The sequence below is a fragment of the Carassius gibelio genome, chromosome A15 (genome assembly GCF_023724105.1).
Source record: "Carassius gibelio isolate Cgi1373 ecotype wild population from Czech Republic chromosome A15, carGib1.2-hapl.c, whole genome shotgun sequence".
In the NCBI taxonomy this organism is placed as follows: Eukaryota; Metazoa; Chordata; class Actinopteri; order Cypriniformes; family Cyprinidae; genus Carassius; species Carassius gibelio.
The window spans coordinates 5,165,050-5,192,540 of NC_068385.1; the positions used below are offsets into that span (position 1 = coordinate 5,165,050).

The 27,491-nt window shown below is 34.6% G+C and overlaps 1 protein-coding gene and 1 long non-coding RNA gene across 2 annotated transcripts; one reads left to right on the forward strand and one right to left on the reverse strand.

Annotated features, from left to right (window-relative positions):
• Nucleotides 1-162: 162 nt before the first annotated feature.
• LOC128028840 (hemicentin-1) lies at nt 163-27,094 on the reverse strand. Its single transcript, XM_052616168.1, has 28 exons — nt 26,939-27,094; nt 26,417-26,836; nt 24,603-24,926; nt 24,241-24,498; nt 23,839-24,105; nt 23,258-23,521; nt 22,877-23,158; nt 22,452-22,715; nt 21,907-22,167; nt 21,581-21,656; nt 21,186-21,302; nt 19,839-19,855; nt 13,967-14,014; nt 13,446-13,862; nt 8,555-8,878; nt 8,193-8,450; nt 7,780-8,046; nt 7,149-7,412; nt 6,768-7,049; nt 5,321-5,584; nt 4,783-5,043; nt 3,485-3,572; nt 3,219-3,327; nt 2,947-3,077; nt 2,819-2,876; nt 2,615-2,721; nt 2,416-2,470; nt 163-528 (listed from the first exon to the last, which is right to left on the reverse strand). Exons 1-28 carry the CDS (start codon nt 26,973-26,975, stop codon nt 289-291), a joined length of 5,760 nt encoding a protein of 1,919 aa, XP_052472128.1. The 5' UTR covers nt 26,976-27,094; the 3' UTR covers nt 163-288.
• On the forward strand, nt 9,387-12,680 carry LOC128029427 (uncharacterized). Its single transcript, XR_008187381.1, has 3 exons — nt 9,387-9,500; nt 11,719-11,797; nt 12,089-12,680. It is a non-coding gene; the product is annotated as an uncharacterized LOC128029427 (long non-coding RNA).
• Nucleotides 27,095-27,491: the final 397 nt, after the last annotated feature.

The following is a 27,491-nucleotide window of genomic DNA, read 5'->3' on the forward strand; positions in this document are numbered from 1 at the left end:
TCTATCTATCTATCTATCTATCTATCTATCTATCTATCTATCTATCTATCTATCTATCTATCTATCTATCTATCTATCTATCTATCTATCTCTCTGTCTCTCTCTCTCTCTCACTATATATATATATATATATATATATATATATATATATATATAAAACACTCTTATAGAATCATTGTTTATATATTTTCACTTTAAAATAACACTATATAGAATAAAAATATAAGTATAATACAAATTAAGAATAAAACACTTGGTATTTATACTTAAGTTGGACAGTCCTTGTTTCTATGCTTTTATGGCTGAATATACAGTTCTGTCTTCTTCATCAGAGCTTGAACTGCTATGGCGGCTCTTCTGGTTATGTTTGGGTTGATTAGCAGCAGGCTTGGCAGAACAAGACACAGTGGAGTAATTCACCTCATCTTCTTCACTGGTATCAGAATCCCAGTCCATATTTGTGAATGGAAGCTTTGGCACACATGCAGAAGAAACATTCTCATAATCTGGATTTTCTGTTTGGGAATTCTAGGAAGATAATAAAACAAATGTTCTCAATATACAGTTGTTGTGTGTAAAAGTGCTCCATATAATTTCTGGTTTATCCTTATTGTGAACAATTTATCATTGTTCTGAAGACCTATGGAAATAGAATACAACTATTCTGAATCAGGCATGTGATCAGCAAGAGACAAAAAAAATAAAAGAAGATATTCTGACCATGCCCAGAAGACCCTCATTCTTAAAAAATATATTTTTGCACATTAAAAGATATATCTCATATTGTAATACAGTCGCAAAAATAAAATAAAAAAGCAGCATTTAATAATCATGACAACAATATAATAATATATTCTAATAAAGTACTATAATATTATAGTTAAGTATATAGAATCATTATTATTATTAAAGTGCCTGGCAAAATTTTGGAATAATTACAATTATTAATGATTTTGAAATAACTATCTTCTGCTCATCAAGTTTTACATTTTAATATATTATGAAATGTAATGTTGTTCCTGTGATGCAAAGTATAATTTTCTTCATCGCTACTCCAGTTTCCAGTGTCACACAATCTTTTAGAAATCTTTACAATTTATTTGACTCTCAAGAAACATTTCTGATTATTATCAATTAAAAGAAATTGCTGCTTCATATTTTGTGTGGAATTGATTCTGCACTTTATTTTTCAGGATTTTTTGATAAATATAAAGTTTAATGTACAGCATTTATTTGCATTCATCAAATATATTAATTAAATTTGTTAATGCATTTATTCAATAGAAATCACTTTAAATGTCTTCACTCACTTATTGTCACTTTCATGCATAATGAATTCAATTAATAATTCCTCCCTATCTTTTTAAAATCTTATACAAATGTTTGAGTGATATCATTGTTTCCACAAAAATATTAAGCAACAAAACTGTTCCTAACATTTATAATAATGAGAAATGTTTCTTGAGCAGCAAATCAGCATATTAGAATAATTTCTGAAGGATTATGTGACACTCAAACTTCTTTGTAAACAACAACAGATTAATAAACATTTCTAATGACCAATGTTGCGTTCCCATATGTGCCCAAATCGTGTTTATTTATTTATTTATTTATTTTTTATTTATTAATTTATTTATTTTTATTTTATTTTTATTTTTTTTTACCATAAAATACTACAGTAAGACTATAATAAGCATTATAGATTATATATTTTTGACCTGTCGGGTCAGATTTCGCGGCAAATTGCATACCTAATCAATTCACCTGTGTGTGTGTGTGTGTCTCGTCATATCCGTAAACAGAGAGAAGTAGTACTGGATATTCTGGCGCGTTTATGGTGTGGGGGCAACATAAAGCTGCAACATATTGTCACAACGAGCGAGAAATATTGGTAATGGACCGTGAAAACGATCTAAATCAGCAGCTTTAAATTCAAAGGAACTCGAAGAGAGCAGAGCAGGCCAAAAGGGAAAGCGAATTCCCTAAAAATTAGGGAAGGTCCCTAATAAAACCCGGAATAATATGGGCTTTCTGGTGATGAGAACTCCGGAGATTGAATGGATTTAAAACCAACCAGAGATGATTATTTCGTGGTACTCAACAGGTAAGATATTTTATTTGGCTCATAGATAATAAAAGAAAAAAAAGAGTCATTTCATTATGGTTGCTGTGCTGGATTTCATTTTCAAGGATGGATTGCGTGAATTATAAACATATGCCACCAAATTAACAGTTAACGTACAGTAGCTACGTCTTTTCTTCCTTTTAAAAGTTTTCAGCTGTATAAATTGACTTTATCTCTTGAACCTGTGTTTTGATTGCGTTTCATTCACTAAGTTTTATTTTTCAACCGCTAGAGGGCCACAAACTACACTGTTACTTTGAATATTCTGACGTCTTCCGATGAAGGCTTACCGTTGTCTGCTTATTCTTTGACACCACAGCGTATACTGATGAACTGTCAGGTACTCTAAAATCACAACCAAACATTTAAAAGCATCTTTAGTCATATATTTAAATGAGCATGTAAAATTGACTTTTTACCTTGATTTCATAATATGTATAAAGCTTTAACTGATGTTTGACAGATTTTCATTTTCCCTATTCGCTTTACCTTTTTCCTGGCTCATTTTGTCCCTTGAAATCAAGAGTGACATAGTTTAGGGTAGCTGCGTCATTGTCCATATATCCAGTTTTTTCTTGTTTGGGGGACTGTTTTCCCTGTTAGAGAGAGAGAAAAAAAAAACATCACATAACGTGATATTGAGGTTTCAATGACCTCCTGTTCCAAAAAAAACCAACAACAACATTCTCTCACCGGTTTCATTTGTGGCAGTTTAATAGCAGCGTACACCGTGTGGATATTAGATTTCGGCCTTAAGAGAAAAACAGATTATTTAATTTCATTGCACAAAGCTGATGTCTCTCTAATTCTGCAGCTTTTACCTTGGATCAAGGTCTCGGACTTGTGTAGGATCTTGGGAATGGGGTGTTGGACGTGATTGACCAACCCTTCCGTAACCTGGATCAGGAATATCCTCCGCAGACAGATTTTCCTGGGTATTATTACGTGATCCCTAATTGTTTAAATATTCCAAACAAAACAGGATTTATCTCTTAAGAAAACAGAAATATTTAATTGTTTATAAAATGCATATTAAGGTGATTATAGTATACTGTAAGTAGCCCAATTGCGAAACAAACAGAAGTAAAATAACCAATAAAAGTAAGCTTGTCACTGTTGAAGAGCGTGACAGGAATGCTGGAAAAAAGCACAATGGATTATCTGCTCCACTTTGCTGATTTGATCTTGCCTTGACGATAGTCCTGTAAAATAACAAGCAGAATAACTGGAATAACTGCCAACTTCAAACTCAATACCTAATAGAACTACTAATTACACAGATGAACTAATAAATCATACACGCTTATTTAGTGATATTTTTCACTTAAATAACCTTTGGGATAAAAAAGAGGAATGCACCTGCGTATCAGAAAGATGGCCACAACAATGAGAATCAATAGGAGAATGATGGGTAAGAAGATCTGGTAGAACACCGTGAGAGAGTTACCTAAATGAAATTCATGAATGAACCCAGTTAACCAAGAAGTACAATATTTCGAAGCATTTGGTTTTAAACATCCATTTTATAATTTTACTTAAAAAAAAAAAAAAAAAAAGACAGTGTGCTATATTAACAGCTAGTGGTTGATATAGGTATTGCAGTCCAAAATCACAATATTGGAGAAAGTTGTTTCTGCTGCCCACTGGACACTCACGCCTTATCCAACTGTAATTTTATGAATTGATTTATCAATGTTTTAATATACCTCTGTTCTAACGAACATAATTTAAGGAATAATCACACAACATTTCTTCCATGTTTTATTTTTAATAGTAAATTCCCTTTGTTTACCAAAAAATAAAGTTTGCTTAATTTTCAATAATTACAATAATTAAAAGATAAATTAAATTAATGTTTTATGCCTTCATTTAAATTTAAATACACAGAATTTCAGAGTGGAAAAAACATTTCACATAAGGCTATATTCAGTTTTTTATTATTATTATTATTACAAAATAAGTTGTTTTTATGCATTTAAATAATTACACATGCTAAAACACAGAATTAGGTAACAATAAAACATATGGTGAAGAAAAAAAAATTCATAGGGCCCTAAACATGTGATATTTGGCATATTTGTTTTTACAGTAGTTTTTGGGGGGTTATTTGTCCTGTAAAGATATCGAGATATATATAGTATATCGAGATATAGCTAAATATATTGAGATTTTGTTTTTTTTGCTCTATATCGCCCAGCCCTAATGACAAGGCATTTTAGGTCAGATAGAATCCAGGATCTCTGACGCAGTTTGTTTGCTGGCTTCCATGGCCACGATATGCTGTGCTTTCCACCAACTGCCAACCCGGGCTGTTGAAATATTATTGATTAAATTGGCAGTGAGTGGAATATCACATTTCAAAGCAGAACAACTGGCTTTTGCATTGTTTTTTAGAGAAACAAGTATGTGAGCTTGCCAGGTTTTCATTAAGGTTTAATAGAATGATATGCAGAAAAATATCCTACACCCTGAAAGATTAGGTAAATTAAAATATTAGGTAAATAAATCGCTTGGTCATCATGGTTACACCAAAGAGACAGTTGAAGTGGTTAAAGTCTGGCGGAAGAAGTTCTAGAAGAGCTAAATGCAGCTAACATTTTATTCCAATTTGAGTAATTTGGTTAATACATTTTTATGAGGTGTTATTTCATACTCACTGCTGATAAATAACTTGATGCTTTTGGATTGTGATTTTCCGATAGCATTGGCTGCTGTACAGTAATACATTCCTGGGCTCTTTTGCCAAACAGTGAAGTTCTGCTGGTGTGATAGTACCGTGGTGTTGTCCTCCTCTCTGTACCATTTGTACTCAGTGACGGCAGGATACGCATCTGCACTGCAGGTCAGACGGACTGGAATCTCCCAATTCCACTGAGTTAAAGTTGTCATGTTATGGAGAATATATATGTTTGGAGCATCTATAGAAAAGCAGGCAAACGGACATGAATACTCATAATGTTATGTAGATGGAAAGCATTGATTATGTGCTTTGTTATAACTGACAGCTGTGGACAACAACATATTTTTGGAATATGCAATATTACCTAGCTATCTTGACAAACTCATTCATTTGACTACGCAAATTAAGCAAAAACTTTGGACAATCTTATATCTGCCACAAAACTCAAATTCCAAAAATGAAGAAAATTTTTTGCCTCAAAAAGCATGTCATAACTAGAAGAAAAGAGTACTCACACTTGACCTTGATCTCTACAGATGTGGATTCTGTTTTTCCAATGGAATTATTAGCAATACAGACATACTGACCAGAATCAGTGATTTTCAGAGAGGTAAATTGTAGTTCCTGTTTATCTCCGACAGTGTCTATTCCCCCATTAAAGCGTTTTTTCCACTCATATGAGGATGGAGCAGGTTTGGAGTGAGCCTCACATGTAAGGGTCAGCTCACTCCCAGATTTCTGTTCTCCTTTAGAACTTACACTCACATTTTTAGGTGCATCTATACACACATATATAAAAACATCCAAATTATTTAGTTGAAGTAATCCTATTAATCAGTTTGGTCGCATTCAAGTAAATTAAAGCATCTCGTGCCCCTTAAAAGTCCTTCAAATGTCTTTTAACCTGATAAATGTCACCGTCCCGTATACGGGACGCCTAAATTTACTTCAATATATTACAATTATATCCTAATCTAATCATGACAAACTATATATCGTTGGAAAGGTCTAAGACTCCTAAATAGATATTTGACCACGTTTTGTTGTTAAAAAATTATGAAGGAACAGTAAAAGATTCATTTATAAAAAGAGTGCACCTCAAAACATATACATCATAACTGGAGTTCTGACCTTTGTTACAAAAAATCTATTCCGCTTCCTTTTTTCCTATCACATGTTTTAGTAATTATCATAAATTATATATCATTTGAAAGCTTATATACTCCAAATTCATCTTATGAAAACCATTTTGAAATCGAACACTGCGTTACCATGGAAATCGTACTTTAAAATCTTTTAGCGTGGTCCTCCCCCTTAGTGGGAGGGGTCATATTCCAAATATATTACGGTCTTTTAGAATCAAAACTTTTCATAATCTTGACAAAATACATATCGTTGGAAAGGTCTGAGTCTCAATATTCCATATTTGGTGGTTATTTTGTCATAGACATAATATTGAGAGAGAAATTGATACATTTGTTACAAACAAATGCATCCAAAAAATTCAATGGAGTTTCAATGGCCCCCGGTGGCTTTTTGTGGTATAACGCCTAAACAAAATTGCATATGAACCTACATTTTTTTCATATCAACTTCAAATTTGGAACACAACTTATTTAGACATATGGCTTTAATTTTATAGCAATTTTGGATTAAAACATATTTTATTAAATATTTATTTTAAATAAAATATAATAAAAATAAAATAATAAACGTATTTACAGTAAATTTAAACTTCTATAACTTTTTTATGCTTTCATTTTTTAAAGTGATTTCACTTCTGCAATAATCTGCAGATTGTCTTCTTTAAAAAGAGACCAACCTTTGGTCTGTATTCAAAAGCGTTTATGATTTATAACAATTTAAGTGTGAATAGTGTACTTCCACGTCTATGTTCAAAAATGGGGGTGACAGTTAAAAGGTTAAATAATTGTACATATTTCAATTTTGATTATTACTTACGCAACACAATTAGCTCTTGTTTAATTTCTGAATCTCCTTCTGAATTTCCTGCTTTGCATGTGTACATCCCTGCATCTGACTCAGAGACATTGAAGTATAGAGTCAACATGTTTGCAGATGCAGTGCTGTTCACTCGATTCTTCTGAACAGATTTCAGATCACCCTGAGGTCCTGTCACTGTGAGCTGTGAGTCAGGAAAGCTTTGAACCGAGCAGATAATGGAGATCACTTCAAACTCTCTCACTTCCTCCTTCATGATCAAACTGAGATTAGATGGAGGATCTGAAGAGTTCAAAAGAACGTGACAAAATAATTTGGCTATTCATGAAATCATCAACTTTGATTAGTTAAGATATAGATTTTAGAGCGAAACAGACTTACAAAGCACACCAACTGTAATGGTGCATGATCTTGTGCCAATAGTGTTGGTAACATCACATGTGTACTGCCCTGCATGTTGAATGGTCACTTTCTCAATGTTTAACTGTCCAGTTTTTATTGATAACAGGACAGAAGACAGTCCAGGTTTGTGCTTCCATGTGTACATGTGTGACGGAGGGTTAGCATCAGCTGAGCACGTCAAAGTCAGTGGAGTGCCCACTTTTACAGAGGCAGAGCCCTCGATTTTGATGTTTCTTGGTGAATCTGTGAGAACATAAAACAAACATTTAGAAGAGCCTCACACTCAATACAATATAATCAAATATTAATGCAGGTTTCGGTAAGAATATATTATTGTAACCTATTTATGTGAAGAGATTTATTCTCTAACATGCTTTTACATTTAAAGCATTTTAACATTTTAATTAGTTTATTCTGCAGAATCTTTCCAAATGACAATGAGTAATGTTAACTTTTATTATCATTACATTACATTTAGCTGACACTTTAGCTGATCATAACTTTAGTCTGATATCAAATTATATATATTTGATAGCAAACAAACCATTAACACATTTGTTTGAAGGAACAAATAAATAATATAAAGTGCTATAAATAATGTAATACTTACACATTACAGAAACCCTGCGGACATCTGATTTCACAGTTTTTATCCCATTATCAGCCTGGCAATAGTAAGATCCTCTGTCCTCTGCAGTAACTTCACTGATGATGAGTGTCTCGCCGGTTTTATGCAGGTCTTGGGAATTTTTGTACCATGTAAACTGATTGACTGTTGGGTTACTTTTCTGGACTGAACACTTGAGTTTTAGCTGGTCTCCCTCTTTGAGATCTGTAACACTGACCAGAGGATGAACTGTGACGCCCTGTGGACCATCTAAAAAATGTAGTGCACAGGCACAGGAAATGCATGTTTAATACATTTTAAAGTAAAATTTAATTATTTTAACAAATGATTCACTGAAGTTCATAATCTTATGCCTTTCTTCAAAGGTATCTGTTCACATAAAACATTATACTCACACTTCACATCAATTTGAATGATATTTGATTTCTTTTCTCCAAGCGTGTTTTTAGCTTCACAGTAATATTCTCCACTGTCTTCTGGTTTCACACTAGTTAGTGTCCAGTCAGACATTTGTTGAGCTTTTTCTGTTTTCTCGTTTCTGAACCATGTGAAGCTGACATCAGGGCGTCCTGCGCTGCTGCAGGAGAGAGTGACTGAACCTCCCTCCTTTACATCTTCAGAGCTCATGGTTGCCTTTGTGTGTTTAGGAGCATCTAGAGAAGAAAAGAGATGAAGACAGCTGCTGTGAATAATGCTCAGTCAGTGACTGTGTACAGTAAATATACAGTGTTTGTTCATAAACACATGATGTACTCACATTCCACAGACAGTGTGATATTTCTGATCTGGCAGCTGTCCACACTCTTCGCTGGACGACAAGACAGAGTGCGGTTGTCATCTTTCCATGTCACATTGAGCTTTAATTTGGTGACCTTTCTGTCTTCTTCTTCCTCTCCAGTCAGTCTGATCATATCAGTTGACGAGGAGGAAACCCATTCTTGCTTTTGTCCTGATGTGTGGATGAGCCATTCAGGATAAGAATCACAGGAACCAGATGTGGAACAGCGAACAGTCAATTCTTCTGACTCTTGGAGTGGATTTATCAGCTCTGATGGTTCAATGTGCACCTTACAAGGATTGTCTGGAATCAAGAGAAGAATATTGAGTCAGAACAAGTGATCCAGAACAAAGAAATATATTATTATATTATATTATCATCTTAATATAATACATTGTAATAAGAAATAATCTATTATCTCAGTTCAAAACATGCTTTTTTCTATAATTCAGTAGAACCCAGAAGTGACACAAATCAAGGTTGTGTTGCACAAGTCATATGACGGGTTTGTGTACACACTGAAAAACGTCTAACATTGCTGTTATTCGTTTAATGTGTATTTTGTCGTTGAAATAGCTTAAAATTATTGTTTTTTTTTTCATTTAAACTAAACGTTTTAGTTTATATTTATGGTTGAATCAATTTTTTTTACATGGATACAATATGATTTGCAGCGGGACATTAAACTGAATTCATTCATTTGATCAAAGCAATTTTATTAAATTAAGCATGGTTTGCACATGCGCATTGCTGAGTTGGAGTTCCGCTCTCTGACCACCTGACCTGTTTATTTAAAGAATAATAAAAAAAAACGTCCGTTACAGTTGAACTGTGTGTTAAGCGGCGGCCGCGGTAACTTACACTTCAACAGACCCCTCCAGGCTGGCTGAGAGACACAGAAGAACTACGAGCAACTCTGAAGAAGGTAAAATAATCAACTTTGTATACCCTTAATGTTTATTTATTTCTATTTTTTTTTTTCAATTAACGTTTTACCTGACTGGCCTTGACTCTGGCCGTAATTTCAGCATTCACGCTCGATAGTATGTAACTATCAGGATATCACTATTATTTCTAAATGCATAATTATGCTAGACATTTTTTTCCGCTGAATTTCTGACACTTGAAATGCAGTAGTAAATCCCCAGGTTCAAGCTTCAAACTTCATGGATGCAAACAGCGCCCTTTTCGACACCTCCCGCTTTTTTCGCGCCAGTCTGCATGACTTGTGTGAATCGTGCAGTTCTGAGAGGTTCTGATTATAATTTCACAAAGTCATCTGAAGTCATTCCATAGCTTAATCTGAGGGACAGAATTATATTTAGATCATTAAATTACAGTTTACGCAAACTCGTCTTCCCTCTCCCTGCGGCTGTCAATCATTCTCCATTTTATATTCAAACCGCGCGCCCCGTCCGTTACAGCAGGATCGAGCAGGATATACGGTAAAACTCTCTCCAATATGATATATTCACATTATGATGCTTGATCTGTAGATAAAGGGCTGTGGATTTGCATAAAATGATTATTTTGTTGGAGATTTTTGCTCGCCACGGTGTGTCTGTTAGATCACACATTACAAGAACTATGAATTGGCATCAAACCAACAATAAATGGAATTTAAAACCGTGAAGAAACAAATGATCGATTAACTGTTGGACAGATATACACGAGGATTTGTGCGCTCGACATTTCTTCGCTTTGTGCCGTGAACGAATCGTTCGATTTAACCGGTTCTTCTTAGTGAACCGGTTGAACCAGTTCACCAAATCGAACTGAATCGTTTGAAACGATTCACGTCTCCAATAAGCATTAATCCACAAATGACTTAAGCTGTTAACTTTTTTTAATGTGGCTGACACTCCCTCTGAGTTCAAACAAACCAATATCCCAGTGTAATTCATTTACTCAAACAGTACACTGACTGAACTGCTGTGAAGAGAGAACTGAAGATGAACACCGAGCCGAGCCAGATAATAAACGTACACGCCCACTGCTGGAGCGGTTCTCTTTCTCGAGTCAAGAACCGGTTGGATCAGTTTTCCGATCAGCAGTACGTACACTGAACCGAGAATCGTTTCTGTCGGACACGTCCGATTTGATAACCGATGAGCTGATGATACTGCGCATGTGTGATTCAGCGTGAAGCAGACTGACACACAGAGCGTCTGAACCGAACTGGTTCTTTTGTTATTGATTCTGACCTGGCGAAACGTAAGTTTATTTCATAACAAATACATTGCAATAAATTATGTATAGTAAGTGGATTACGATTTCTGCCCTTATGACACCTAATTTATTTACTTTATATCTTCAAGACTTAAATCCTCATGCACATTAATGCTGTTACTGTATTCGGTGTGTTGCAAAACTTAATTGTAAACTTTCTATGATTATGAGGTTTTTAACTGACTAAAGTTATGATTACGGACTTTATATTTGATAGACTTCTCTAATGAGGTCAATACATTGAGCGTAAAAGAACAGATTGACTGTTTTTTTTTTTTTTTTTTTGACTTCGGTCTCTGCAGAGCAAAAGTGGCGTTTATCACCTTGTGAGTGTTTTCAAACTGCTGGGTGTTTCTAAATCATGCAATTAAAATGATCACCCTTACCCAACCCCACCCCTAAACCTAACATCACTATGACATTAGCCAATCAGGTATCATGGTGTAAAAACACCCTGATTTGGTAACTCCCATTACATTCCTGCAGAGACCTATACTGTTTTTTTCAACCGGTTTATTGAATCGAACTGCCCAAAATACTTTTTGACTACATTTTACATGTGTTTGCATCCCTGAAACTCTGAAACTTGACTAATGGTAATGGTTACTTATGCTATCAATAGCTAAAGGTCCTATGTGATCTTTTATTTACACTCCTAATTATCTTGTGTTCAGTATTTATCAGCCATAATATTACAAGGCGCAGCTATTTGTATCTGGTAATGTTAGTTTGCTACACTATTAACAGCATTTACATGTGGTAGAAATTTACCAAAATGTTAGCCAGCTTTCCTAAAATCATAAAATAAAGTATATATCTATTAATGTTAAATGTTGGGTATTATTAATTTGTGTATGATGTTAGTAGTTAACACACTTTGATGGCTGAAACTTAAATCATGTTTTCTCTTTCAGCTTCAGGGAAGCAGCCACCAATCAGCTGTTCCTGCTGTGCAAATTATTTTGAATCTCCTGCCAGTGATCATTGCTTGTGGTAAGTTCTATTTCCAATATTTCACAAGGACATTTGTGATAATTAGGCATCCTAAAGTGTAAAATTTTCTCTCATCTGGGAAGTTGTCTACCAGATCTACTAAGTAAAACTAGATCATCACTTTTAATTTAGTCACATCCCTTGTAATGAAAATTTGATTATTTTGATTTGCTAATCAAATGTTTTGTTTTGAAAGTTTAGATTGTATAAGAGCTTGGCACATTATGATCTAACATGAAATCGGGAGATTTTCTGAAATTATAACATATTTTCTTTCTTTTTTTTGTGCAGGATAATGAGGTTGAAGAACTGGAGCAGACAACCATGGCGATCTTTATAACTGGGAAAGAGGATCCTCTCCATCCACCTAAAGACATTAAAATTGTTGTCGAAGGAAAAGAGGTCCTGAATGAGTTGCCATCGGTTGCAACCGCTTTTGCCATGGTTTTTGGGCTCATATATACACTAAACCTAAAATATCCAAAAAGGCTACAGTTCACCTTTGAATTTGTGCAAAAGGTCCTGATGGAGCTTGATGGAATAAAGATGACCCCAAAAGTCACTAGACTGACCACCCAGCTGTACAGGGATTAATTGTATAATTGCATAATTGTTACATTTTATTGTGTTTTTACAGCCAAGACTTTAGATCCTTTTAATAAAAAGGTTGTACTAACAAGGCTGCATTTTCACTGCAGCATTTACAAATGTGGCTGCCCAAGTTCGATGGCTACCAGGTACAAAGGTTGAATAAGGCCAAGTCTTATGAACAACTGAAGAGACTGATTGCAGTGTTTCAAGTATTTCTGCTGTCAATCTTCATACATTTGAAGCAAATGTTCAATGTTGTGAGTTTATTGAACAATAAATGTGTTCTAAAGGAAAAGTGTTCTGAGTAGTCATTGATTAAAATGTATTGAAATCATTTTTTTTATTGATTTATTATAGATCTCAATAATGCCAACTCTTATTTTTTTAATTTGAGACAATCTAAAATAATTAATTTAATCGGACCTATAAATATTAGTTTGTTCCAAACTAAAATAATTAATTTAATTTAACCTATACATATTAGTTTAGTTGGTTTGTTCTAATTTAAAAAAATTAGTTTGTTCCAACCTAAAATAATTAGGTTGATCAACCTTTAAAAAGTGGTTTCCATGGATTTAAAATTTTCAAGTTAAACTAAATTAAATTATTTACATTGAGTCAATGTCAAATGTTTCGTGTGATTGATTACTTCAATTTTTTTAAGTTGATACAAGGTTTTTATTTTTTCAGTGCAGTAATCACTGATGATCTAGTCTGTTGTAGTTTTATTTATGTGATTAAAAGACGTTTACTCATGTTGGAGCATTGTGATTGATTATGAGACACGAATACCAGTGCATCGTCATGAAAACTTTATTATTACTTGCTATTTTTTGCTATTTGTCGTTTTTTGAGCACCTAAATCAAAGGTTCATTGTTTCAAAAAAAAAAAAGAGTAGCATTAATTTTCTTTAAAACGTGTTTTATGGATGTAAAAAATATGGATAGACACAACGGTAAATAAATGATGGCAAAAAAATGTATGTGAAAACAGCCTTTAAGACAACATCAAATGAATCCCATTCAAAAACAAATAATAAAAATAATCATTGCTCACCTGTAACTGTGAGAGTCAGAGCATCACTCATGAACTTAGATGAACCAATAGTTCTAAACCCGTATCTCCCACTGTCTGTCTTTTGAAGATCGGTGATTCTTAAATCACATTTTATCCTGTTGTTATTCTGCTGTGTTTGCTGCTTCGTTGATGTTGCATTGGTGATGTATTCAGCTCTGCTGGAGTAATCTTTAGACTGGGGACGTTTTTCTGTGTTACTGTATACAATAGTCCCAATATACATTTTTGACTTGTCATCATATTCTGGATCTTTAAACCACAACAGTGTATATGTTTCGTCATTTTCTTTTTTGTAAGCACAGGGGATGGTCACACATGATCCTTCTTTAATTTCTTCTGTGTTTTCAGGCACAATTATTAACTTTTCTTTTGAGCCGGTGCAGAAGACCGTAAGAACTGCAGGAAAAACAACATCAGTGATACTTTCATTTATATTGATAAATTAGGACAATCAATAAAAAAAAAATCAGCATTCAGTATACAATAGAGACAATACACACCAAACAGAAGCAGAGGAATCCCTTCAGGAACCGTCATTCTGTCTGCTGCTGATGAAATAAATACAGTTATACTCTGACAGCACATTTGGTGTTTGTCGTTGTGTGTGGGTGAATATGTTTTTTTTTTTTTTGGTGGTCACAGCTGTTAATGAGTCAGTCTGTTTCTCCTTCCTTTTGTTCATCCTTGCATGCCAAAAATGTCATTTTTGCATGACAACATGCAGTTTGTTAATTACACCAAATTGTTAATTACACCTAATTGTTTTTTTGTTTTTTTTATTGAACTTGTTACCTTATTTTATTCAACCTGCAATTACAGCAGCAAATGAATCATGCCTACTGCTCCATCAAGCTAAATAATTTTCTGCTGTAATAACTGACTATTTTATTCCTTAAACAGTTAATCATTTATTGGAGTTTGCTGATGACTCCCTAAATGTTTCTCAAATGCTATAATGACCCGATCACATGCCAAACATTTTTTTTTCTCTAACTGAATCACAGTGCTTTTCATTCATGAGCTTTACAGTTTTAACAGATGATGATGATAGTAATCTGACAACCACCAAATGTGTTTACCACAAATAACAAGAAAGAAAGAAAGAGAAATATTTTACCTTCGATATTTTACTAAATCGAATCCGTTGTTCTCGATGGGCGTCTTAAAAACATTCAAACCGAGAAACAAAAGGAGAACTTCACCCATGTGCATTTCTAACTTGTTATATTTGCATAGTTCAACTTTCAGACATAAAAGAAATAGGCAAAAGCACACATTCCTGGTAGAGATAAAGAGATATGTTAATTCTGTCTTCTAAGCGTGAAGCTCACTTCCTGTTATAGTGGTTAGTTCTGTTTTAAATGATTCAAAAAATAAAACCCCCTCTAATGGAGGTGCCAAACGTGCTGCAACATCAGATGTACTCACACTAGGCGACGTATTTAGGATTAGCATGTAGTGGAATTGTAGTTTGTGAGTAAAGCTGCAAATTCCTCCGTCAATATCAGCTGCCTCCGTAATAAACATCTGAAATGTGTAGCGCAATCAAGTGAAAATTGCTGCCTGTTGTTCTTCAGAATGTATGAAGAAAGTCTTCATAAATCACCTCCTCATTGTAATACCTATGTCATAACCATGTCATTATATATTCTGTTATAAATTTTACATTTATGTCCTCATAGACCACATAAACATGCTCACATGTGTGCATGTGTATGTATACACTCATACTGTATAGAGAGAGATGGGAAGAAATAATTTTTTTTTTTCTTTTTTTTTTTTTTTGGTTGGGTTCAATAGATTCCTTACCTAGTGAAAGATAAATATACAGAAATGTATCATATGTGTAAATACATAAATTCACAATATATTTCATGCTTAGTATACTACAAATACATTTACATATGATTTACATATTAAAGTCTGCTAAATTGGAAGAGATCATTTTCCTAATTGTAGGAAAGTAATGCTGAAGTCCAACTAAAGATATACTGAACTATTTGATTGTGTTAAAAGTGGAGCTATTGCAAGTATACATTGGGTACACTTTAAATATCCTGCATTTAAATATTATCAATCGTGACATTTAAAACACATTTTAGGCCTAATATTGATAAATGTGCATGGCGCACAAGTAGTAGTCCAAATAAAGTTTAATTATAATTTTTATAATTGATAGTCAGTAAATAAACAATAAATAAAAACAATGGAATTGTAAAATATAAATAGCTAAAATCTCAGTATTTGACTAATTTATTAGGGTTTGTAAGGAAAAAAAAAAACATGAGAGCAAATACCATTAACTGAGTGATACTGAAGAATGAACTGCATAACTAATTATGGTGAACGATAATAATAATAATAATCCTTTCTCTGCCTTCTCTCTCTCTCTTGTGGCCAAGCAGTAAATAAGTATCATATGATATACCATTAAAATGTAAGTTACTGGTTACAACCTGCTAGCTACACTTCACTGACACTGAATGCTGGATATTTTAATTTTCTCCATCATCATCCTGCTCTTTGTCACAAAATAAGCTTAATAATAAATCTTAAATTACAAACTGCTGTCTTCTCGTGGTTGGCCTACCAGGCTTACTTGTGTCAGCCCTTTTGACTCATGTGCTATCCACAGACTTTACCCTCCACACATTTCTCTTTGCTAAAGTGTCATAAGTTCAGTTACACCCTTTTGGCACCAACTGACTCAGTATTTTCAGTGTTAAGTCTTTTGGTTTATAACGAATAGCTCCAAAATCCTTATGAATTCACTTGTCCTTTTTGCAGTAGAAAGAGCTCATCAAGAGCTTTCGTTTGAGATAAATACACAGTGGGGAAATATTTATTTGATCCATAGCTGACTTAAATGTGTACACTTACAAAGAAATTAAGGATCTGCTATTTTGATGGTATCTGTTTATTTTAATGTATAGAGACACAATACCAAAAAAAAAAAAAAAAAAACTTATATAAAGGTTAGAAACTGATTTTCCTTTCAGTGAGTGAAATAAGCATTTGATCCTTAAGCAAAACATGACTTAGTACTTGGTGCAGAAATCCTTGTTGGCAAACACAGAGGTAAGTCGTTTTTTATAGTTGGTCACCAGGTTTGCACACATCTCAGGAGAGACACTCCTCTTTACAGATCCTCTCTAAATCCTTAAAGGGGTCATGCGATGCAATATAAATTTTTCCTTTCTCTTTGGAGTGTTACAAGCTCTTGGTGCTTGAATAATATCTGTAAAGTTGCAAAGTCTCAAATCCAGATATTCTTTATCAAAGTTAAGACTATGCCACGCCCTTAAACGGCTCATTTAAACACACCCCCACGTGTCTATGTCAGTATGTGGAAATATTTGCGTAATGCCAAACATTTTGATCACGCAGATAAAGTTGTTTCAGTAACCACAGTTAGTGTTGAAGCAGCATGTCAGGGAGATGCTGTGTGCTTCTAGAAAAAAGAAGCAAAAAGCAGTGTATTTGGCCTTCCGAAAGTAGATGCATTTAGGAATCTTTAAGATCACTTACAACAGAACAGCAATGCTTTTTATGACCCATTTCATGACCCTACGAGAAGAGGTCATCCTGACTTTGCTACAAAAATCTGGTGCTTCTGAATCAGCTACTGTAAGTATGTTTTGTTATTAGTTATTAAGTATTTAAGTATATGCTATTGAATGTTCAAATGAGGAGTTTTGTGCGTTGTGTGTGTGTGTGTGTGTGTGTGTGTGCGTGTGCGTGTGTGTGCGTGTGCGTGTGTGTGCGTGTGCGTGTGTGTGTGTGTGTGTGTGTGAGAAAGAGAGCGAGAGAGATGGTCACACAATGGAGTCAGCTGTCTTAACCATCAGTGGCTTGTTTACTGCAAACACATATGAGCTTCATCACTGTGTCTGTGACGAGACTCTGTTCACCTTTCGGCCTTGAATTGATGGTAAAACTAAGGACATTATTGACTGTCTTTACATTTATTTTAAAATATGAAGCTAGCATTTATGTTGCATTTCCAACAAGGGCTTATGGTGTTTGGCCAATCACAATAGACTGGGTCAGTTGGCCAATCAGAGCAGGCGCTTCCCTTCTCAGAAGATGACTAAGATGACTTTGTAGAAAATGACTCTTTAAGAGAGGCGGGGCATAGAGGACATACAATTATGTGTTTTTTTTTAACATTAAAGCATGTCAACATATTCTGTTACACGAAATACACAAAATAGTGATCATTAAAAAGCATCATATGACCCCTTTAAGGTTTCTTTGATGTTGTTTGACAACTAAAGTTTCAGCTCCCTCCACAGATTTTCTATCTGTGTTTTCCACCTCTGTGCTTGACTGTAGGGATGGTGTTCCTGGGGTAAACTGATTTTGGACAGGCATTTGAGGCAGTTGTAATGGTTTAATGATCTACAGTAAAATATAGAGAGCTTTGGTGATAACTAAGTGGATATTTAATTACTCCAATATTAATTTATCCCTAGAAATTACATAAAAGTGGAGGGAAAAAAACGTTGATAAAAAACATACATTTAGAAAATAAAAACTGACCAGGACTGCAACTTTCAGACGCCATCTTTATTTTTGTCTTAACTGTCACAGGATATAATGCACAGGATTGTGGGATATCAAAGGCAGCAAAGGATACATGCTGCCTTCAAAAATCGGCCAGATGAAGGCATCAGAGGAGACAGAAAGTAAAGCTAACATTGAATTCGGACGTGCCTCGATGCCTTCTTCTTACCTTTAAATGCGTCTTACAAAGGCAGTATTTTTCAGTTTTCAGATGCAGTCTATTTAACTCCCAGTCAGTTCCTGTTCAGATTGCCGAGCATTGTCTAGCATTTATCACTCAGCAAGTGTTAGCTACTTTACCAAGCCATTCCGTGTTTATTTCCTGTTTAATCTCTAGTATTGTTCTGCATTTATTACTTATCAAGTGATAGCTGTTTTACAGAGCCTAGTTTCTCAGTTTCTTGGATTAACCCTTGTTTCACCTGTTTGTTCCCCGTCTGGATTGTTGTTCATGATATCAGACTACCCCTCTTGTCAAGCCCAACGAATGTTGTTTGCAGATCGAGGACCCATGCTTTTTCTGGGAATACTCTTGTGTCTTGTCCGTGCCATACTTGTTTGCTGTTGTTGAACCCTGCCTTGTGTTATAACCATGTTTCTCTATTAAAGCTTGCACATGGATCTGCACATCTCGACTGCACTGTTACAATAGCAGATTTTTATTGTAAACCATATGGAACAACCCATTGCCTATTCTTAATTCAATTTTGGCATATTCTATTTGTTAAATCTGGCCTATATTAATGAGTGTTTTGTTACTCCATTTCAAATAGACAAAACATTCTAATTTTTAAAAAATGATTTAATCAATTACAACACATGCATACAAACACTAATTATGATGGACTGGGACCAGAAATTGGCTTTTAATGTATAGCCTATAATAAAAAATATTCAACACGACATCACTTCAGGTGGTTAAATCCATCCTCTTTAAATGACTCAGCTTACCTCTCTTCTTTGATCAAGTAACATACTGGTCATAATCTGTAGCTATGCTTTACATGGCTGAGACGGCAAACCAATATTCTGTTTAATCTGATTTTGAAATGACCAATTTGTAAGGCAATATTCAACCTTTTTACCATTGCATCACTGCATTTTAAAAATTTTGCTTTGGGATACTGGAAAAGCATTTTTTCCATCATGTTCTTCATGTTGTTAACATCATGAAAGTATGTTGAAGTGACAGGAGAGTAAGTTCACTTACACTTATAATTTTCATTCAGTTTACAGATCTGAATTGTAATACACCACATTATTTAAGTGGTAATTTGGGGCATCCTAGAGTCCTTGTGAGTCTATGTGCCAGACATACTCTAATAATGGTGCCTCTATGTAAATATACAGTAATGCATTTCAGAAAAAAAAATTACAAAAAAAAAAAACAAAAGCGGGCAAAGACAGTGGCATAATTCACTTCCTTTTCACTGGCTTTGGAATCAGTCTATGAAGGCGGTGGAGCACAAGCAGCACAAATATCCTCATAATCAGGTTCCTCTCTTTGGGAATTCTGGGAAAGGAAGATATTATAGTATTGTGAGAGGTTATTATTTCAGTCTGAAGTAATTTCAGAATCATGTTTTTAGATTTTAGAAAACACGATCCTAATATTTGTTACACTGTAAATTTTGTTCCTATATGGAGACCATGTAACTTTGGTAAAACAAAGCAAAAAGGCCCATTCTGATTATGTTAAACTGAGTTTTTCACTCTGTTCAGCTTGTGCTGTATGGTTGGTGTAACCTGAACACGTACCTTTGACACTTTATTTTCAGATGCTATGGTTTGGACTTCTGCATCAGTAATTTTTTTTTTCGCTGCTGAAGTGCCATGAAATATAAAAATAAATGTAAAATTAACAACATTGAAAAGAGAAGCTGCGAGAAATACCTTTCAAAGTACATCACAACTTAATGATTGACTTAAAACAGAAAACGTAACTAAGTTAATGTACTGTATCTGACAAACTTTATAAAAACACACATAAGAGCATCATGAAAGCAGCATGTGGAAGCTCATAGATTAAAATGAATACAATAAGTAGATATAATTTATTATCAATATCAAGATGGACCATTTTAATTAGCATTCCCATTTTAGGAATAAAATAAACGGTATGTGAATCAATCCTGAATGCATTTTCTAACAATTTATTCTAACAAATTATGTTTTAGAATTGAAATTAAAAATACAAATAAAATATTTAGTGATGTATATTGTTCATTCAAGTCAATGAGGACCAGGAATAAGATCATTAGACCCAGGGCCATAACTAGTGGGGTGAAAGGTGATGACAATTAAAGGGCCCCCCTAAAATTTTAACTGACTGACCGAGGCCAGCATAAAAAGACGACCTGCTCAATTAATTTATACAGTGAAGATTATGCAATGCTATTTACATTTGATTATTCAGTTTCTGTACCTGGACACTTACAAACTTGACAAAAAACGTAAACATTGTTTAATTTGTATATTTGTGCAATTTACAAACCCCAGCTATGGACCAGATTAGTCCATTTATTACTAAATGTAAGTGATCCAGAATGATCTGGGCTGCGTTTCCTAAAAACATCGTAAGCCTAAATTAATCGTAGCTCCATTGGTGGCAATGGGTCTATGATGTGTTTAGGCTTACAATGCTTTTGGGAAACGCAGTCCTGGGCCTTAGCAGTAATGGATCCTTAAAGGGGTCATGAATTTATATATATTTTTTCACATGTTTTGATATATGACATTGTATGTATAAAGCCTTTGCTAGTCCAAACACAGCTTTTATTGAACCCAAACTCAGAAAATGACTTTCAGATTTTGTCATTTTATTATGACATAATAGTGTAACAAAACCCTGCCTCTGCAGAATAAAATCAACGCCTACTTCTAAATCACCATGTCTTAGGCCCCGCCCACTGGAGCGTTAGTGAGATGAGAAGGAGAGAAGAGCAATACACGATCAATGGACGAAAAATAACATTACTTTCCAAAGAATCCTAATTCTAGGAAAGTGATTATTTATTTTTAACTACGTGGATATCTAAGTAGAGCATTATATATTTGTTCGGTGCATTTCACTGTAGATTCTTTGGTTAATCAGTACCAAAAAAATTACCACTTACATGTATAAATAGCTACATATTAAATAAAGTAAAATACCTATTTTTGCTGACAGTTCCATAGTAATATACAGTTGTAGTAGTTTCGGATGGGAACGGGAAAAGGTAGAAAGGATCTGTTTCACTTTGTTGATCAAATCTTGGCTTGATGATTAACCTGCAAAATTAAAATAATAATATGGAAAATTTATAAAAAATGTAATTTAGAGGAAAATAATAATGGCCACACACTAAAATTACCAAATAGAGCTGCTACTTCACAGGAACAATACATTTAATAAATGACGAGCTGTATCATGTATGTCTTTTTCTTAGATGTTGTTCTTAGTTGCATATGACCCATTAGATTCATTAAACTCAAAAAAAACTTTGCAAATTTTGTATGAGTATTTAAAAGTAATGCTTTGAAAGAAAAGAATAAAAGAGAACCTATACCTGTGTATCAGGTAGATGGTCGCACCAGTGAAAATCAGCAGGAGAAAGATGATGTGATAGAGCATGAGAAAGTTGCCTGAATTGAGAGGGTTAGAAAACAGATGATTCAAAAACAGTATTGTGCATCAAATTGTAAACTGACCTTGGCTGTGATTTATTGGGATTAAAAATTTAATAAATGATCATTAACAATCTAGCAGTCTATGATATTATTCAAAGGAGTTATACAAGTGAAGTGATGCAAAATGTATGAAGCATAAAATGTGCAAATTAAATTACATTATTTCATAATTTCAGTTATTTGATAAATGTTATTTAATACTCACTGCTGATAAATAACTTGATGCTTTTGGATTGTGATTTTCCGATAGCATTGGCTGCTGTACAGTAATACATTCCTGGGCTCTTTTGCCAAACAGTGAAGTTCTGCTGTTCTGATACTACCGTGGTGTTGTCCTCCTCTCTGTACCATTTGTACTCAGTGACGGGAGGATACGCATCTGCACTGCAGGTCAGACGGACTGGAATCTCCCAATTCCACTGAGTAAAGATTGTCATGTTATGGACAATATTCGTGTTTGGAGCATCTATAGAAAACAGGCAAACGGACATGAATATTTATAATTACCATATGGGAAAAACAATGATTATGCAATTTATTGTAATAACTGAATGTCATAGCCAACAACAAATTTGAGCAGTGTACTATTAAACCATTCATTTAGCTATCATGATAAACTTATACTATTTAAGATAACTAAAAAACTTTGGACAATCTCATATCTGTCAGTAAAGTCCAAGTTCAATGATGAAGAACATTTTTGCCTCAAAAAGCTGAAGTTTGTCTTAACTAGAAGAAAAGAGTACTCACACTTGACCTTGATCTCTACAGATGTGGATTCTGTTTTTCCAATGGAATTATGAGCAATACAGACGTACTGACCAGAATCAGTGACTTTCAGAGAGGTAAATTGTAGTTCCTGTTCATGTCCGACAGTGTTTATTCCCCCATCAAAGTGTTTCTTCCACTCATATGAGGATGGAGCAGGTTTGGAGTGAGCCTCACATGTAAGGGTCAGCTCACTCCCAGATTTCTGTTCTCCTTTAGAGCTTACACTCACATTTTTAGGTGCATCTATACACACGATATATAAAAAGATCCAAATTATTTAGTTGAAGTAATCCTATTAATCAGTTTGGTCGCTTTCAAGGAAATTAAAACATCTCATACCCCTCAAAAGTCCTTCAAATGTCTTTTAAATAATTTTACATATTTCAATTTTGATTATTACTTACGCAACACAATTAGCTCTCGTTTAGTTTCTGAATTTCCTTCTGAATTTTCTGCTTTGCATGTGTACATCCCTGCATCTGACTCAGAGACATTGAAGTATAGAGTCAACATGTTTGCCGATGCAGTGCTGTTCACTCGATTCTTCTGAACAGATTTCAGATCACCCCGAGGTCCTGTCACTGTGAGCTGTGAGTCAGGAAAGCTTTGAACCGAGCAGATAATGGAGATCACTTCAAACTCTCTCACTTCCTCCTTCATGATCAAACTGAGATTAGATGGAGGATCTGAAGAGTTCAAAAGAACGTGACAAAATAATTTGGCTATTCATGAAATCATCAACTTTGATTAGTTAAGATATAGATTTTAGAACGAAACAGACTTACAAAGCACACCAACTGTAATGGTGCGTGATCTTGTGCCAATAGTGTTGGTAACATCACATGTGTACTGCCCTGCATGTTGAATGGTCACATTCTCAATATTTAACTGTCTAGTTTCTATTGATAACGGGAAAGAAGACAGTCCAGGTTTGTGCTTCCATGTGTACATGTGTGACGGAGGGTTAGCATCAGCTGAGCACGTCAAAGTCAGTGGAGTGCCCACTTTTACAGAGGCAGAGCCCTCGATTTTGATGTTTCTTGGTGAATCTGTGAGAACAGCAAAACAAATATTCAGAAGAGCATCACACTCAGTAAAATATAATATTAACACGTTTTGTTAAGAATATATTATTGTAACTTATTTATGTGAAGAGATTAATCCTCTAACATGCTTTTCCATTTAAAGCATTTTAGCATTTTAATTAGTTTATTCTGCAGAAGTTTTGCAAATGACAATGATTAATGTTAACTTTTATTATCATAACTTTAGTTTGATATTATATATAGCAAACAAACCATTAACACATTTGTTTGTTGAAGGAACAATAAGTAATATAAAGTGCTATAAATAATGTAATACTTACACATTACAGAAACCCAGAGGTCATTTGATTTCACAGTTTTTATCCCATTATCAGCCTGACACTGGTAAGATCCTCTGTCCTCTGCAGTAACTTCATTGATGATGAGTGTTTCGCCGGTTTTATACAGGGCTTGGGAATTTTTGTACCATGTAAACTGATTGACTGTTGGGTTACTTTTCTGGACTGAACACTTCAGTTTTAGTTTGCCTCCCTCTTTGAGATCTGTAACACTGTCCAGAGGATGAACTGTGACGCCTTGTGGACCATCTAAAAAATGAAGAACAAATGCATGTTTAATACATTTTAAAGTAAAATGTAATTATTTTAACAAATGAATCACTGAAGTTCATAATCTTATGCCTTTCTTCAAAGGTATCTGTTCACATAAAACATTATACTCACACTTCACATCAATTTGAATGATATTTGATTTCTTTTCTCCAAGCGTGTTTTTAGCTTCACAGTAATATTCTCCACTGTCTTCTGGTTTCACACTAGTTAGTGTCAAGTTAGACGTTTGTTGAACTTGTTCTGTTTTCTCGTTTCTGAACCATGTGAAGCTGACATCAGGGCGTCCTGCGCTGCTGCAGGAGAGAGTGACTGAACCTCCCTCCTTTACATCTTCAGAGCTCACGGTTGCCTTTGTGTCTTTAGGAGCATCTAGAGAAGAAAAGAGATGAAGACAGCTGCTGTGAATAATGCTCAGTCAGTGACTGTGTACAGTAAATATGCAGTGTCTGTTCATAAACACATGATGTACTCACATTCCACAGACAGTGTGATATTTCTGATCTGGCAGCTGTCCTCACTCTTCGCTGGACGACAAGACAGAGTGCGGTTGTCATCTTTCCATGTCACATTGAGCTTTAATTTGGTGACCTTTCGGTCTCCTCCTTCCTCTTCAGTCAGTCTGATCATATCAGTTGTCAAGGAGGAAACCCATTCTTGCTTTTGTCCTGATGTATGGATGAGCCATTCAGGATAAGAATCACAGAAACCAGATGTGGAACAGCGAACAGTCAACTCTTCTGACTCTTGGAGTGGATTTATCAGCTCTGATGGTTCAATGTGCACCTTACAAGGATTGTCTGGAATCAAGAGAAGAATATTGAGTCAGTGATCCAGAACAAAGAAATCTATTTCAGTTACAAGTTCTGAGAAAAAATGCTGGATGTATGAGATGTAAACTCAGTTCTGAGAAGAAAAGCACAATTTGTGAGAAATAAACTTTTAAATGTAACAGTAAGGAAAAAGTCAGAATTGTGAGTTAAAAGAAAATCACAAACAAGATTATTTCTTATTATTCTGTGGCAAAGTTTGACTTTCTCTCCACTATTGCAAGTTGATATATCACAATCTAGACTTTTCTTCCCAGAATTATATCTCTCAATTCTGACAATTCAAGCACGATCTGACTCTGAAGTTCAGTTCATAGTCATCTTCTGATTATATTTTTTGTAATATTTTGTACATATATAGTTATATTTCATACTTATATTATTTATATATTATTATTTGTTTGATTTTTTTTTTTTTTTTTTTTTGCCGGTTTAGCAGAACGCAATGTTTTTGCCATATTAGCAAAATCCAGTAAATATATGGAGATTAATTTAAGACCCCCAAAACTTACTGTACCCTTGTTTGACAACTGTATTTGTCAAACTGTATTCACTCTAAAACTCTATTTATTTTTGTTGTTGTTTGTGACAATTCTATGCACCAAACAATGGCAACAGTGGGACCTTTAGTCCAACACCCTAGATTAGGGGAGGCAACATCAATCCTGGAGGGCCACAGTCCTGCAGAGTTTTGCTCCAACCTTGAGATAACCTCACCTGTTTGTGGCTTTCTAGTAACACAGAGCTAGATTAGCATGTTCAGGTGTGTTTGATTAGGGTTGGAGCGAAACTCTCCAGGACTGACTTTGGACACCCCTACACTAGATGCTCTTGAGTACTGTTTACTAAAGTTGTTTAGTTTAACGATTCCATCCACCTGAAAGCTCAGTCTGATTAAGTAAAATCAACAAATTTGTCAAACTCAGTTATGTTTTCATGTTTTTCTTAATCTGATTCAGGTATTACTTTTTACAGCTCAAAACAGAAATTTGCTTCCATAATTATCAAAGCTATAGTTAATAAAAAATAATAATGTGCTCACCCTCTTCTCTCTCTCTCTCTCTCTCTCTCTCTCTCTCTCTCTTTCTCTCTCTCTCTGTACAGCTAAACATATCAAGGACTCATGTACGATATTCTGGAGTCATACAATAGGTTTGTGTGTATTAATCTGCTTTGATGAGACACATGAAAACCAGTAGCTTCTTGATGAAGACTTCAAATATAGTGTTGAAACATATGAACTATTATTACTTGCTGTTTTACATTTCTGGAGCCCTTATTTCATTGTTTTAAAAAGAAAATAGCATAAACTTTCTAATAAATGTTTGTTTTATTTTCCATGGAGGAAAGAAAGACATGAAGGTGACTAAATTATATTTATTGTATTATTTTTAGTTTTTATAAGAAAACGGCCTTTAAGTCGAATTAAAATGAATCCCATTCAATAAATGATTGCTCACCTGTAACCGTGAGAGTCAGAGCATCACTCATGAACTTAGTCGTGGAATAAATAAATCTAAACATGTATTTCCCACTGTCTGTCTTTTGAAGATCGGTGATTCTTAAATCACATTTTATCCAGTTGTCATCCTGGTGTGTTTGCTGCTTCAGTGATGTTGCATTGGTGATGTATTCAGCTCTGCTGGAGTAATCTGGTGACTGGGGACGTTTCTCTGTGTTACTGTATACAATAGTCCCGATATACATTTGTGACTCATATTTTGGATCTTTAAACCACAACAGTGTAGATGTTTCGTCATTTTCTTTTTTGTAAGCACAGGGGATGGTCACACATGATCCTTCATTAATTTCTTCTGGTTTTTCAGGCACAGTTATTAACTTTTCTTTTGAGCTGGTGCAGAAGACCGTAACCGTAAGAACTGCAGAAAAAACAACATCAGTGATACTTTCATTTATATTGATAAATTAGGACAATCATTTAGAAAAATTGCCATTCAATATACCATAGAGACAATACACACCAAACAGAAGCAGAGGAATCCCTTCAGGAACCGTCATTCTGTCTGCTGCTGATGAAATTAAGGCAGTTATATTATTCCGTTGAGCTCCAGTGTCTTCAGAACAAACTCTGACAGCACATTTGGTGTTTGTGGGTGAATATATTTTGGTGGTGTCAGCTGTTCACGAGTCAGCCTGTTTCTTCTTCCTTTTTTTTTGCTTGTCCTTGTGGAACAGATGCATGCCGTATATGTTATTTATTTTTATTAATTATTGCTATATAGTAATGATTCAAATCAATAGACAAAAGACATAAACAATGAACTTAGTGTGAATGTATTTGTGTGTATTTTTGTATTGCTAGTCTAAGATCAATCAGTTTCCCTTACTTACTGGGGAGATTCTGATCTTTAAATCTCATCCATTGTCACTTCTACAGGAAGTAAAAAATACACAATGCTTGGCCAAAGCTTAAATGAACATGTCTGTGTGCTGTGTTTATCAGACATTAACACCCCACCAGTGGCGGAGCTGCAGGGTGTTATGATGGGGCGGCGACCAGTCTGGGGCGGCACA